At 43.6% G+C, this 13,454-nt stretch overlaps 1 protein-coding gene across 4 annotated transcripts in view; it reads right to left on the minus strand.

Moving 5' to 3' along the window:
- slc38a10 (solute carrier family 38 member 10) overlaps positions 1 to 728 on the minus strand; it is a 27,923-nt gene extending 27,195 nt beyond the window's left edge. For all 4 annotated transcript variants that reach the window (XM_031843544.1, XM_031843541.1, XM_031843546.1 and 1 more), the window contains exons 1-2: positions 524 to 728; positions 83 to 310 (exon numbers count right to left, since the gene is read on the minus strand). In XM_031843544.1, coding sequence (XP_031699404.1) covers positions 83 to 172 — 90 coding nt within the window. In that variant the 5' untranslated portion in view covers positions 173 to 310; positions 524 to 728. The remainder of the gene's footprint in view (positions 1 to 82; positions 311 to 523) is intronic.
- Between the last annotated feature and the right edge of the window lie 12,726 nt (positions 729 to 13,454).

The raw sequence follows: 13,454 nt of genomic DNA on the forward strand, positions 1-13,454 counted from the left end.
TATATATGTATATATATATATGCAGTTAAAATGCACTGCTTACATGTAAATCCAACAAAAACAGTGAGTGCAGACAGCCCACCTGTTTGAAGCAGAAGGGCATGGTGAGGACACTGACTCCTACGATGCTGTTCACCACGTTCATGATGAGACCCCAGTTAGACGCAGTCATCTTCACCGCGTATCGACTGGTCTTCTTTTGGTAAGAAACTGTCAAACAAACGGTGTCTGATAGCTAGTCCGCAGCGGGGACTCGGGACTGTATTCCGGGTTTGTTTCTCTGACTCTTCCGCCGATCAGTGACGTGGCGCTGTGAGAGAAAACACAGACAACCGAGTTTATCGTTTCACACACTTGAGTCTTTGTAGAATACACATTAATACGAACGTGAATTAAAATATATATATATATATTAAAATGAAAACCAGAATATCATAAATACTGTGGCATTTAGCTAGCAAGCTACTGTTTACGTTAGTAGCCTCATTAACGCTAATAGTTAGTTAGCTGAACGTTAACTCACGTGTATCTGAGACTTGTGCGCCGGTTGCGGGGCTGTCCCGATCACGTCATCATATATGATTTCCTGACATCAAACGGACATTTATCGTTAAAAAAATTGCGTGTTCGTGCGGTTTGTAAGCAACAAGTCAACATGAACTCTTTTCCAAAACACACAAATCCAGCATAGACTTTTTTTTTTAGTCCCCCGAGCACGTATCAAGGAAGTAGAGATTACAGTCGAGGAAGTGAGAGAGACAGCCTGGTGGTTTCATCTCGCTAGAAACACTCGGGCGCCCACTAGTGGTCACATCATGGTAATGAACATATTTGGGATTTAATCTCCTGTTTTCCTTTCCTCTTTACTTTCCTCCAGCATAAATAATCATTTCTGTGTACTTTACTTAATATCTACTACAGTACATTACTCCCCCATTTTACTACCTAAACACCAACAATGTTTACTTAGAGTCAGATGTGTGTGACCGTGAATATTTTAAGATAGCTGCTAACGAACACACATGGATAAAATAAAAATAAAAACATGGTTAAAAGACAGTGGAGCAGCCGAGCGAAAGGCTAAATAAATATATTAGATACATTGTACTTTGGAAAAACATAACACTATTTATTTTCAAAAAGTGGGCTCGCTGGCAATGAGTCCAGGACGTTGATAGAAGAGACAGTGACCCAGCAGCCACTAAGTCAGCTGTCCTGCTTCTGAACAAGTCCAGCATCCAAGAGGACCCGAGCATCAGCGGGACTGAGGCAGCGACCCAGAGACCCGCAGCCCTGCGACATGTTCAGCTGCTTCATCCCGTCTCAACTTGAGCCCCATAACGGTCCACCTCCGCGGAGGCAGATGGCTGAGACCCGGTGGCGGGTATCGCACCAGGTTAGCAAGCCCCACAGTTTAACTGCACGTGTCAACCACAGTTTATACTTCCATCACAGTACATTTAGCTTCACAATTTAAACAGTGTATTCCTTATGCATATACTCTTTGCCTTGAAAGCTGAGTAAATCCATAGAAATGATGAAAACTGGTTGTCTATTTCAATTTGGAAGGCCATGTGTTTACGTTCTGAACACCACCCAGATAAGTTAGAGGTTCATCTAAAATATATAACGCTGTACTCTGAGCACAATAGGCTGTACTCACTGACTGTGAAAAGAAATAGTAATCCTGGTGGGGCAGTATGTGCTTGTTTATGCCATTGAGCTGCTCACTAGGCTAATCTGCTTTCATGTTGTTGCCACTGGCCCAGGAATGTATTGTTGCGCTCATGTTGTGTAAATCCTGTATGAAAGATGATATCTACAGGTCTTTATATTGTCCTTAGGGTTGTGATCATAGGCTGTAACCTAATAACAGCAACGTTACTGCTACAACAACAACAACAAGCTTGGTATTACTCAGCACAGGAGCGCCTCGTCATCATCCAACTCCTCCATAATTATGTTTTCTAGCCATGGAGTTATGTTGGGCCTAACTTATATGGAACTATTGAATCACACCTATCAAATATATCAAAGACCGCCTGAGAAAAGGATCTGAAAACCGCAGGTCCAAATTAAACCAAATTACATGCTAGGTGCAATCCGTTGCTTTATGCTTAATTTCCCCCTCTAAACCTTTCAGATAGGTTTCTTTAAATATAATTGATAAAGGCCCAAAGTGGTCAAAGTATCAAATATTTCACACGAAAAAATGTAGAGGTAAAGATAAGAGAGAAAAAAGAAATGTGGCATTTATGTTTTTATTTTTCTTCTGCTACAATAATAATCTCACGACCCTCCAGATTTATCTTGTAATCCGTTGGAGGAGTCTGAACTCTACAAAACGACCTACGATCTAATAACTTCACATGTAATATAACAGTCACAAGGGCCATCTTTCTGCAGCATGAGTACTTTTACTTTTGATACTTTAAGCACATGTTGCTTATAATACTTCTGTGCTTTTGCTTGAGTAGGATATTGAATGAAAGCCTTTTATTTGTAATTGAATATTTTCAAACACACATGTTGTGTTGCTATTTTTACTTAACTGAAGGAACCCGACAAGTTCTTCCACCGCTGACGAGCTCTGTAATCATAACAATACCAACAGACTTGCATGAATCCTGTTTTTCCAGATGCCACAACGATTCCCTTCAGGAAAGGGAAACAGGCAACACAGGGATGGGAGGTGTGAGGGGGGGGGGGGACGACAAAAAAAGACTAAAACACAACGGGCAAATCATGGTTGACAACAAAGAAAATACTCAGCCCGAACACCTGAAATGTTGTATTTGGGTTTATTTCAGTCGGTCAAAGCGCCTGTCCGGTGCCCTCTCTCATAGACGACTATTGTGTTGTTTGACCAGGAAAGAGAAGAATGAGAGAGGGTTTGGAAGGGGGGGGGGGGTTTGACCTGGGAGCTTTCGCTTAGCCGGGTGTGCTTTCCCCCGGGGGGACGGAGGATTTTCAGAAGCAGACGTGATGAAGCTTTGAGAGGCAGACAGGAGGGAATTTTTGAATTGTATAGACTGGTGTGTGTGTGTGTTTGTGGCAAGATTGTAGAAAGTCCTGTCCGACAAATTTGTACATTCTTTTAAATCATCTTTAACTCTGAAAACACACTTTTATTAACTTAAATATGTAATATGTAATATTTTATATATATATATATATATATATATATATATATATATATATATATATTTATTCAGCATTTAACCCTCCCAGAAACAGTTTTTCGAGCCCTGGCTTTTTACTGAAATGACATAAATAATGTTTATTGTCACGACGTGGGCATGCCTATGAGTGTGTGCGTGCATATGTGTGTGATCAGAGAGGTTAAGACAGGAAAACCCTGGCCATTGTGCACCAGTGACCCCTCAAAATCAATGTGACAGACCGGTTGATTGGCTGGAGGGTCCTGTCTCTCTGCACCTAATCCCTCAAGGTAGACCCTCAGCCAGGCCTGCTGCGCTCGTAAGTGTGTGTGCACGCATGTGTGTGTGTGTGTGTGGGGATGTATCTGTGCTTGTATGTGTGTCTTTCTGCACCTAATCCCTCAAGATAGACCAAAGGCCATGGGATGGGGTATTAGTGCAGTTACAGGGGGTCAGGCCAGCATGTGTGTGTGAGAGAGAGAGAGAGAAAGAGAGAGGGAGAGAGAGACAGAGTATGAGAGAGAGCTCTAGCGTGAGCACTACTCCACAGTAGTCCAATTAGGCTGCAGAGTACCTATGTATTTCTATGGGACTCAGTCATGTGCGGAGGTAGTAGTGGGTTTTAGGGTGGGTTAGGCGGGGGGCAAATTTTCGGGCAGATTTGGACGGATAACCCAGTTGGGGCGAAATTAGACGCAGGCATCTGGATTTGACCTCGGGCCCTCAACATGACCCCGGGTCACTCAGGGGTCGCGGGGCACAAAGCAGAGCGCTGACCCCGCACAGGTCAAGCCTGCGGGCGGCTGAAAGGACGCCTTTGTGGGGCCTGGCATGCTCACTATTTCCCATGAGCGCCAGGGGACCGTGTCTGTCCTGGAAACTGGACCGGAGAGCGGGCCAGACAAGGTGTGTGTGTGTGTGTGTGTGTGAGTGGGGATGGAAGCCATAATTGATTTTTGTTTATGTTTCTGCGTGTTTGCTTTATGATTATCACTGACTGAAGGTCATAGTTTAGCCAGATTTTTATTTATTACTTGGTATGTGTTTATTTTTGTGCTTTTTGGAGGCTTCGTAGGGTCGGCTTCAAACTGTCAGGTAGAAACCTCCCAACTGCAATTCCTGTTTGAACTTCAGTTGGAGGATTAAATACTCCTCGCTTAAAACAAATCTATCCACCCTTGGGTTTATTCCCTTTCAAATCCAATCCTGCTTTCCTTTGCGTCTGAGAAGTTGACATTTTGGAGATACACGATGTTGCACTTCTGTTTATGTTTGTGTATCAGGGAGAGAGATACGGCGTGGGTTTTTAGGTATGCCTGTGGTCGGTGCTTGTGTACATCTGTTAGCGCCTCCTTAATGAGGGCATGCACGCTGCCTCCAGTCCTGTGTGTGGCCCTCAGAGAGGGAGAGAGAAGCCCTCTGCTCCAGTAATCACATTTAATTACGCACCAGCATTAGACGGCCTATGAATAGGGTTTTTAGGCAGGCCTCTCACACAGAAATTGGCTGCATCCAGCCGAACATTGCCCACCTTTGTCCTGCCCATCCCACTATATTCTATTAACACTTTGTCATTTGACCATCAGCAAAGCACTACGGTCGAGCACTAACAACTGCCGGACTAATGCCGCACATTAAAAAACGGGAAGGTAAAGGGAACAATAGGCGTTTTCTTGGCTGAGCGGCTTGCGTCTGCCCCATTAATGAAGCAAATGGACCACACATTAGACACCATCCACAATTAATAGCACCTAGAATCACAGATAAAGGACGTATAGTCTCAAGGAAATCCTGTCAGGTCTGCTAATCTTAGGTTTAAGCGACAAATTCGGGGGCTTCTTTTGGAGAGCAGAAGTGGAATTTACTTTGTTAATCTCTGGGGGGGGGGGGTTCTTGCTCTGTGAAATCAATTTGGAAGCAGAGCATTTTGTAAGATGACGTGGGATTTTGCATCGCAGAAAGAGAGAGAAAAAGAGAGATGCCAATTCGCAATCTGCACCGCTAAGTTGTGTATGTGTGCATGTGCGATGTGTGTGTGTGTGTGTGTGTGTGTGTAAGTGTTAATATCGACATTAATCACTGTGTTTAGATGCAGGAAGATTTCTGTTCCCACTCAGATCACCTGGTTTGGGTTCAACTCGTGTAAACATCGCAACTCCGATAGTTTACACCCCAAAGTAAACATGTTGCTGTGGCATGAAAACATTTTGAATGCTTTTTCTTTATTAATGCTTGCAAACGCACGACCCCAAAGCATTATGGGTACATTTTGTGTTCCCTTTTTTTGCTGTATTTGCTAATACACACACTAGGGTTGGAGTAACACGGTGCTAATAACCCGCTCATTATTTAGTTCCATCACGATACGATATTATATTAGTCTGCCACTATTCTGTTGCAATTTGATTCAATTTCGGGGCCTGTGATTGAAATGAGATCATATCATATATCTACTCAACAAAATCAGTTACATTTATATAAACTCACATGAAGCAACGAAAATATGATTGAACAATTTTATTGCTGGGGTCCGAAGGAAGGAGGTGCTCTTGGACGGACATGTGGAATGGGAATTTCAAAAAAATATGCGCATCTTAAAGATGACGATATGTATCGATGTTATTGGTCCGTTGATGATTGAATCAATACATCGATCCAGATCGATGTATCGCTACACCGCTATTTAATTCCTCTTTTCACAGCGAACATGAATCTTTGTTTAGGAACAAACACGCACTTCCGCATACCCTCTCTCATACACACACACATCCAACTCTTTCTCACACACACACACACACCATGTCTGAGATAACGCCCAAACTGACCATAAATCCAGTGTGTTTTTAAGAGGCCAGACTCATAAAGAGAAGAGGTGACGGAGCAGCACTGATGGGTCAATATGGCCCATCCTACCACACACATACTCTCTGTGTCGCTCTCTCTCTCTCTCTCCCCTTCCCCCTCTCTCAGATGTCAGATACAATACACACACACACGCAAACACACACAGTGTTACTTTTGCATGAGAACACTCAATCACATTCATATATGCATATTGTATACATATCTACGCACACACAGTGCACATTGAAGCACATGATGTACAGTATGTAGGGACTTGCACGAGTGTGTATTAACACACACACACACACACACACAGGGCCGGAGTGTAGTGAATGGTGTGTTTGACTGGAACAGAATGACTGTGGGGATTCATGCTGGCTTTCCTCTATTAAACTCTGCAATAAGGCTCACTGTGTATGGGAGTGCTGACGTCCCTGCCCACCTCGATGATCTACGGCCTGTGTGTGTGTGTATGTGGGTGTGCATGCTAAACTCTCTACCTGTTCCCAGTGATCTATAGCTCCGGGGGATTTTATATACCCATATACGAACATTTGTGTGCATTTGTGTGTGTTTAAATCAATGTTTGCGAGTGAGCGTGTCCACATGGGCGTGCAGCTGCATGCTCCACAGCTCCGTTTCTGCAAAGGTTTTGGGGTTTGGCACACAGAGGGAGGGAATTCCTTCGGATTCGGACCGAAACAGAGGAGGGTCTCACTGGTGACTCCAGACTGCCGCAAACATCGGACGGGGGGAGTGATAATTTACAGTCCGAGCGGGCTGCAACTGAAGGGGACTCAGTGAAGTGGTGGAAACGGGCCGGCCTGTATATCTCCCAGTAATTGGCGGCGTTCAAGCCCTGTGCAGAGTGCGGAGCCAGGAGAGATGGTGTTACCCCAGGTTCTCCTCAGGCTCCTCCACAGCTCCTTTCTCTGTGGCCGTCTGCGGCCGCCACCAGAAGACAGGCCTTTCATTTAAAACACTGCTTTATATGGCTCTCTGGTGCCAGCAGCATCATTAGGATTTTAGGAGTGGCACTTACCACATGAACAGCCAGGTCCTTACCCAGCGAAAATTGGGATTATTCCTGTTTTTGTTATTGCTTTGCTGATTTATTACAGACACAGACAGAATAGACAGCAGCCTGAACGCCCTCAACAAACCCAGTAAGCCTTGTATGATGCAAACTAATAAAAACTCTATTAAATATTTGTTTATTTAAATGCACTTAAAGTGATCCGTGCGCAGAAAGTGAGAGGATTTTTGTTTCCCAACTGCAAAAGGAGACATGACATGACAAACAGCAGACAGCAGTTTGACATTAAAGTAGTGAGGTGGAAGGGTGGCGGACCGTTTGCCACATTTGCTTTCAACCCTGTTAACCATTTCCAAATCCTGCAGAGGAGTTTCCTGGAAGTGAAACTGAGATTTTCTCACAGTGTCTTGTGAGTGTTTTGTGAATCTTGCCACATGGAGGCGCAGAATGCTGTCGGATCAACAGAAGAAGTGACATGGAGGGTTTTTGAGATGTTCGAAGGTGATTTTAATTTTGCTAATCAATCTGTGCCAAGCAGCCACGCATGTATTTGATGAAGTTTGATGCAATCGATTGTGATTCATGTTTGGGATTTAAAAGGGTTTGTTCGCACAAATTACACAAGTAATTAGCAATGGAGCTTTATTATTTATTATTATTGTATTTATTTATTTGTTTTAAGGTATCCGTCGGTGAGGTTTCTGCTGATATATGAGTATAATGGAAGTAAATTACACAACTGCATATTTCCAGAAATAATTCTCATAAACTACTTTCCACCAATAAAAGGTCCTTGTGAAAATGGTTGGTGAGGTTTGTGAATTACCAAAAAAAAACAGGACATTTCCCTTGCTTTTGAAAATGATTAAATTAAATGAAAGTATATTTTCAATGCGGTTAGAATAAATTATATCTCATTCCCCTCCAATTCATCATGGTGGGAGAAATCTCAAGAACTGAGTAAATTAAACTATATGCATGAGATACCGCTCGAGGTAGGGGAGAAAACACTTTTTTTTTTGTCATTTGGGTAAACTGACTATAAAGTGCAGTTACACCTTGAGGATTTTCTAGCCTAAATTATGAAGAAAAAAACTCAAATGCCATCGATCAGTTAAGCCCACAGCTTTGAATACACATTAACATCTCGCCTCATAACGTCACAGCAGGATAGGAAAAAAAAGTTGACTGATACAAATATCATCGTACAGGTCTTGTTTATCTCATCTCTCTTACCAGTGTGTGTGTGTGTGTGTGTGTGTGTGTGTGTGTGTGTTGATGCAAACACAGCAGATTCCCCCAATAAACAGGAAATATATCTTCAATCCCAGGACATGCTCAGGCATTCACTTGTCAGCACAAATGATGGGCCGATGCTCATAGTTATGGATGTTAAATCAGTCCAGCAACACAAACACACACACACACACACACACACACACACACACACACAGACATATAACATATTATATATATATATATATATATATAACAAACGCAAACCTTAAATTACACTCAAGAAGATTTTTTAAGTTGTGCCTGGCTCACACATTCATCTGGTCTTCTACATAGTTTTCCACATTCCTCCTTTCTTTTTTTTCTCCCTTGAAGGATATACTATCCTTCTTCCCTCTCTCCCTTTTCACATGCCTTCCCCGCCTCTACTTGTTCTCCCTTCCTCCTCCTTTTCTTCTGTTCTCATCGAAATTCAGCTGTGTAATTCCCTCTCCGAGGACACCATTGATCTCTCCCTTCCTGCATGTTTTTAGAAACACTGGGCGGGCAAAGCAAGATGGCGAGAGGAGAAGGGCGAAGAGGAGAGGAGTGACAGAAAGTGAACTGGAGAGCGAAAGAGGAAGCAGAAAGAGAAAGCTTAAAAGGGGAGAGGGGAGGAAGGGGGAGGCCGAGGAGGAGAGCCAGACCCCCTCTATGGTGGCTGGAGAAGAAAAGACACGGGCTTTCCTCGTGATCGCATCTTCCGCCCCTCTTCTTGAAGCACACAGAGACAAGAGAGCAGCTATTTACTGGAGCCCACACATAATGGCCACTTTTATTTACTTTCCTCCATTTAGCGTCTGCCAAGGACTCTATAATGTTTGGGCCAAAAACAGAAACCCAAGGTGTTTTACAAAGTACCGACGTCCCCTCCTCCTCGTCTGTATGTGTGCCTCCTTTTATTTATTTGCTGATCCCCCCCCCCCCCCCCCCCCCCCCCAACCCCCAACCCCCCCACAAAACAAAAAAAATCCCAATGCATAGGCAGAGAGATATTTTCTCAACATGTGGGCACATTTATATATGACCTGCCTTCAATCCTCCCCCAGGCCAGGCTACACTCGCACACACACACACATACACACACACACACACATATACACACTAAGTCCACACACACACACAGACCCCTGCTCTGACATCAGAAAGGTCAGCAGTCCTGTCCAGGCTGCCACGACGCTGACCCTCTGTCCTGAGGCGAGCCTGGTGACCAAACGCCGCTCCTCCTCTCCTCTGAGTTCCCCGCTGACCTTTCACAAAGAGTTTCATTGCTACCAGACCTCAGACAAACCGCGGCTCATCATCGCGGAAAATCAGGCCGGAAGATCTGTATGGACTCTCTTGTGTTGTTTGTTAATCTGACTTTCTTCCTAGAAAGATCAAATGTGCTCTTCGGGCTTTCTTATTTATTTATTTATTGAAGTCCAACTCATTTTTTATTTTTTTTTAAATCTACTAAATTCACAGACAACTTTAAATGCTGATATTACTACTTTGACTATTTCTTATAATAGCAAAATGAAGAATGTTATTAGTATCCTCAGTGTAAGTCATTATTTTTGTTTTGTGTCACTACTCTTTGAAAATCATGTACTTTGTTTCCAAAATGTCGACTGCATGAATGCTGTTAACTTAGAAAAACAGCCGTAAATTCATTTTTGCGATAATACCTTTTGAGAGGTTTTATTGGCCGAAGAAGGAAGAATCCTTTCTCAGCCCTTAAATCTTACAGCGTATCTGGAAACTTAACATTTTGAGACACATGATTTCCGCTGCCTGCTATAGTGACGTTGTCAGGACTGTAGCCAGCATTTTAATACTGAGGCCATGAGAGTAAGTTCACCCCAAGCAACCAGACACCAAAAAGGAAGTCTGTAAAATACTGTAATTATTTTAATTATTTGTATTTTATTTAACTGTTAAGTTATATTTACTAAAAATAAATGCAGAAAATTCTTGTGGGGAAATAATGAAATATTATTTATTTATTTGTGTCAAAAACATAGACGAAATGGCATATGTATAAATATATATATATATATTTATTAAAAATAAAACATTTAAATGCCACCATTTGTTTGTATAAAAAAAAAGCCACCTTATTTTTTTTAAATGTTTAAACTACTCTTAGAGATATCTCATACAAGTTAGTAAATCCTGGCAGAGCTGCCTCACTGTTCAAGGATAAAGTTAGGAACAAAATGTATTGATCAGGAGGATTTGACAGCCTCTTACTGTGGTCATTTGCATAAACATACTGTAGTTTCTACAGCTTCTGTGATCCTGGATCACGTCACAGCTGTGCAGTTCCTCACTCCTCACAGATTCTTTACCCTGTGAAACAGCATCCTGTGCGAGACTGATCTTCCTTCTCTTGCGCCGTGCTTGTTTTCTCTTCGCAGAAAACGAGAAGCCGCTTTCTCTCAAATGAAACTCACAAGGGGCCGATCACAAGACGGAGCGGCTTGTGTGTCTGCTGACAGTACGGTGACGGACGCTTGGTGCCTTTAGTCAGGGGCCTCTGAGCCTCCTGCATTTAAAAACAAATAAGCTGCCACATAAAGATCATCACGGATTTTTTTGTTTTTCTCCGTCACACACACACATGTAGATGCACCATCACTTAAAAGCCCACTGACCTCCATACCTCCCCAATCACTGACATACCAACCTCCTTTGAAAAGTGTTATGTGCTCTCTCTGCGTAGCATTTGCTAACAAGCAACACACACACACACACACACACACACACAGCCGTGCACCAGAGGCTAACATCTGTAAGGGATTTGTACAGTGAGATGATACCCAATAATAAATAATGTGAACATTTGAAACTCATTTCAGTCCCCCTCAGTGTGACCCCAAACCAGGTCAGAGGGGTGTGTGTGTGTGTGTGTGTGTGTTGTAGGAAGTAAGATAGAGACTGTGCGTGCAGGCTTACACTGTATCGGTGTATTATCCATGCATGTCTGTGATATGACGAATCCTGGAAACCCACAGGTGTTCCCAATTCCCAGTTAACGCGGGCGACCTCGCCTCAGTGTCCCCGCTCTCACCCTTCACCATTTCCCCTCAAAGAAAACAAAACAACCTCTCTCCATCAAATCTCACCTCCTCTGCTGACTTTTAATCATACGGATCCTTTAATTGGTTCAGTTAATCAGATTCAGATGATCCAGGATCAGACCTCATGTCCCCCCTTTAAATCAGAGTGTGTGTGGTTTGGTATGTGGCCACTAGGGGAGGCTGTGGCTCATCCTTTGAGACTCTTCCTGTCTGCCTCCCATAACACAAAGCCAGCTGATCCCGCTGGTCACAGGTCAGCAGAAGGCCCTCAAAAGTCACCGGGCGTTCCAGTTGAGCTGATTCCGAATTCGACAGACAAAAACCTGCAGGACGGCGGAGAGGAGGCCCGAAGTCACCACGGTGGTGGAAGTTTACCCCGACGGAGGATGTGACTCCTCATCTGACCTCCTCCTCCTCCTCTCTTTCTCAGGACGGCCTGTTGCATATTTAGTTGTTGTCATGGCAGCAGCTGTTTGTTTGAGATGACCGGATCATCTGTTATGTCACCTGACCTGACCTCACTCTGAACCCACGTGCACACAATTGTAGTGTGATGTCATCTCAAACAAGACACCTTAAAGTGAAGCTCCGACTTCTATTATGATGGTGTGTGTGTGTGTGTGTGTGGAATGTAGAGAAGTGGACACTCAGCTGTGTGTGTGTGTGTGTATTTTTTTGCCTGATTTTATGAAGGTGAGGATTGGGGAGAAAAGGGGGGAGAGTGAGGTGGCATGTGACGTGTATGTCAGCTACGGGGGGAGGAAGGGGGGGGGGGGGTAAATCTGACCCTGTGACACACCCCGCCACATAAACACACACACACACACACACACACATATGGACAAATGCAGCACACCTTCACATCTGGTTTGGCTATCGGTCCCATTCTCAATTGACGTGCCCCTCCTCCAACACACACACACACATTAATTCTCCCCGTAGAGCTGCTCCTCACCCCTTTCGCTATCACTGGCAAAGTAAACCCACCATGTGAGAATGATGAATGGGCTATCCTGCACCGGAAGCACATGTTAGAAACCCCCTGCCACCCCGGCCTGCCTGCACACACACACACACACACACACACACACACACACACACACACACACACACACACACACACACACACACACACACACGCACACACACACACACCATGCTTTCTCTGACACTCTGATCCACTATCCTCTCTCCTCTTTCTCTCCTGTTGACTTCATAAGCCTCCTTCCTTCCTGGTCGCCACATCTGCCCTCCCTACACACACACACACACACACAAGATCCTGATGTGTGTGTGTGTGTGTGTGTGAGACCAAGACAGAGGGTGTAGTGTCTTGTCGATGGTGTCCATTGTCGTATACACACCTGCAGGTCCTGTGCTAGTGTTTATTGTGTGCTTTTGTGAGTAAGATGCCTTTTAAATACACTCAATGGTCGTGTTTGTGTGTGTTGAGGTGGAGGCTAAATGATAATGTGTTCCACAAGTAGAAGCCACAAATTCAAAGATTTCAATTCTTTATTAAAAATGTTGAGCATCGATTTTGATGAAAACACAAATAAAACATAATCTGTGCACCATTATTCCAGTTTAGCATTGCAAATTACATATTTCATCTGTCTCTTCTGCAGCTTTAGACATCACATGTATAGTTGACCTGAGGGGGTCTGAAATCAGCCAGGGGAAATGTTGAAACTCCAGGTGGTCCACAACCAATTAAATAAAGCATCACAGTGCTTCTCTTTGAAAAACGCACACACACACACACACACACACACACACACACACACACACACACACACGAGAGAGTGAGAAGCGCTCCTAGATGCAGGTTAGAAAAAAAAAGAGAAAAGAATTGTTTTTTCCACAATATTGGGGGGAAAAAGGAGAAAGAAACGAGTTTCATTTGCTGTCAAAACATTTGTAGTGGAATTAAACATATGGATGCCACAGGCAAAGTGAGGGCAGGAATATATTAGAGCTGCAAGATGTTACACTAACCCTCCAGTATCTTACACTGCTCCGAGAGATTAATGGAATAAAGAGAGGGAGAGAAAGGAGGGGGAGGTTGGTGTG

This window comes from Anarrhichthys ocellatus, unplaced genomic scaffold (assembly GCF_004355925.1).
Source record: "Anarrhichthys ocellatus isolate YVR2014 unplaced genomic scaffold, GSC_Weel_1.0 scaffold4, whole genome shotgun sequence".
Classification (NCBI taxonomy): Eukaryota; Metazoa; Chordata; class Actinopteri; order Perciformes; family Anarhichadidae; genus Anarrhichthys; species Anarrhichthys ocellatus.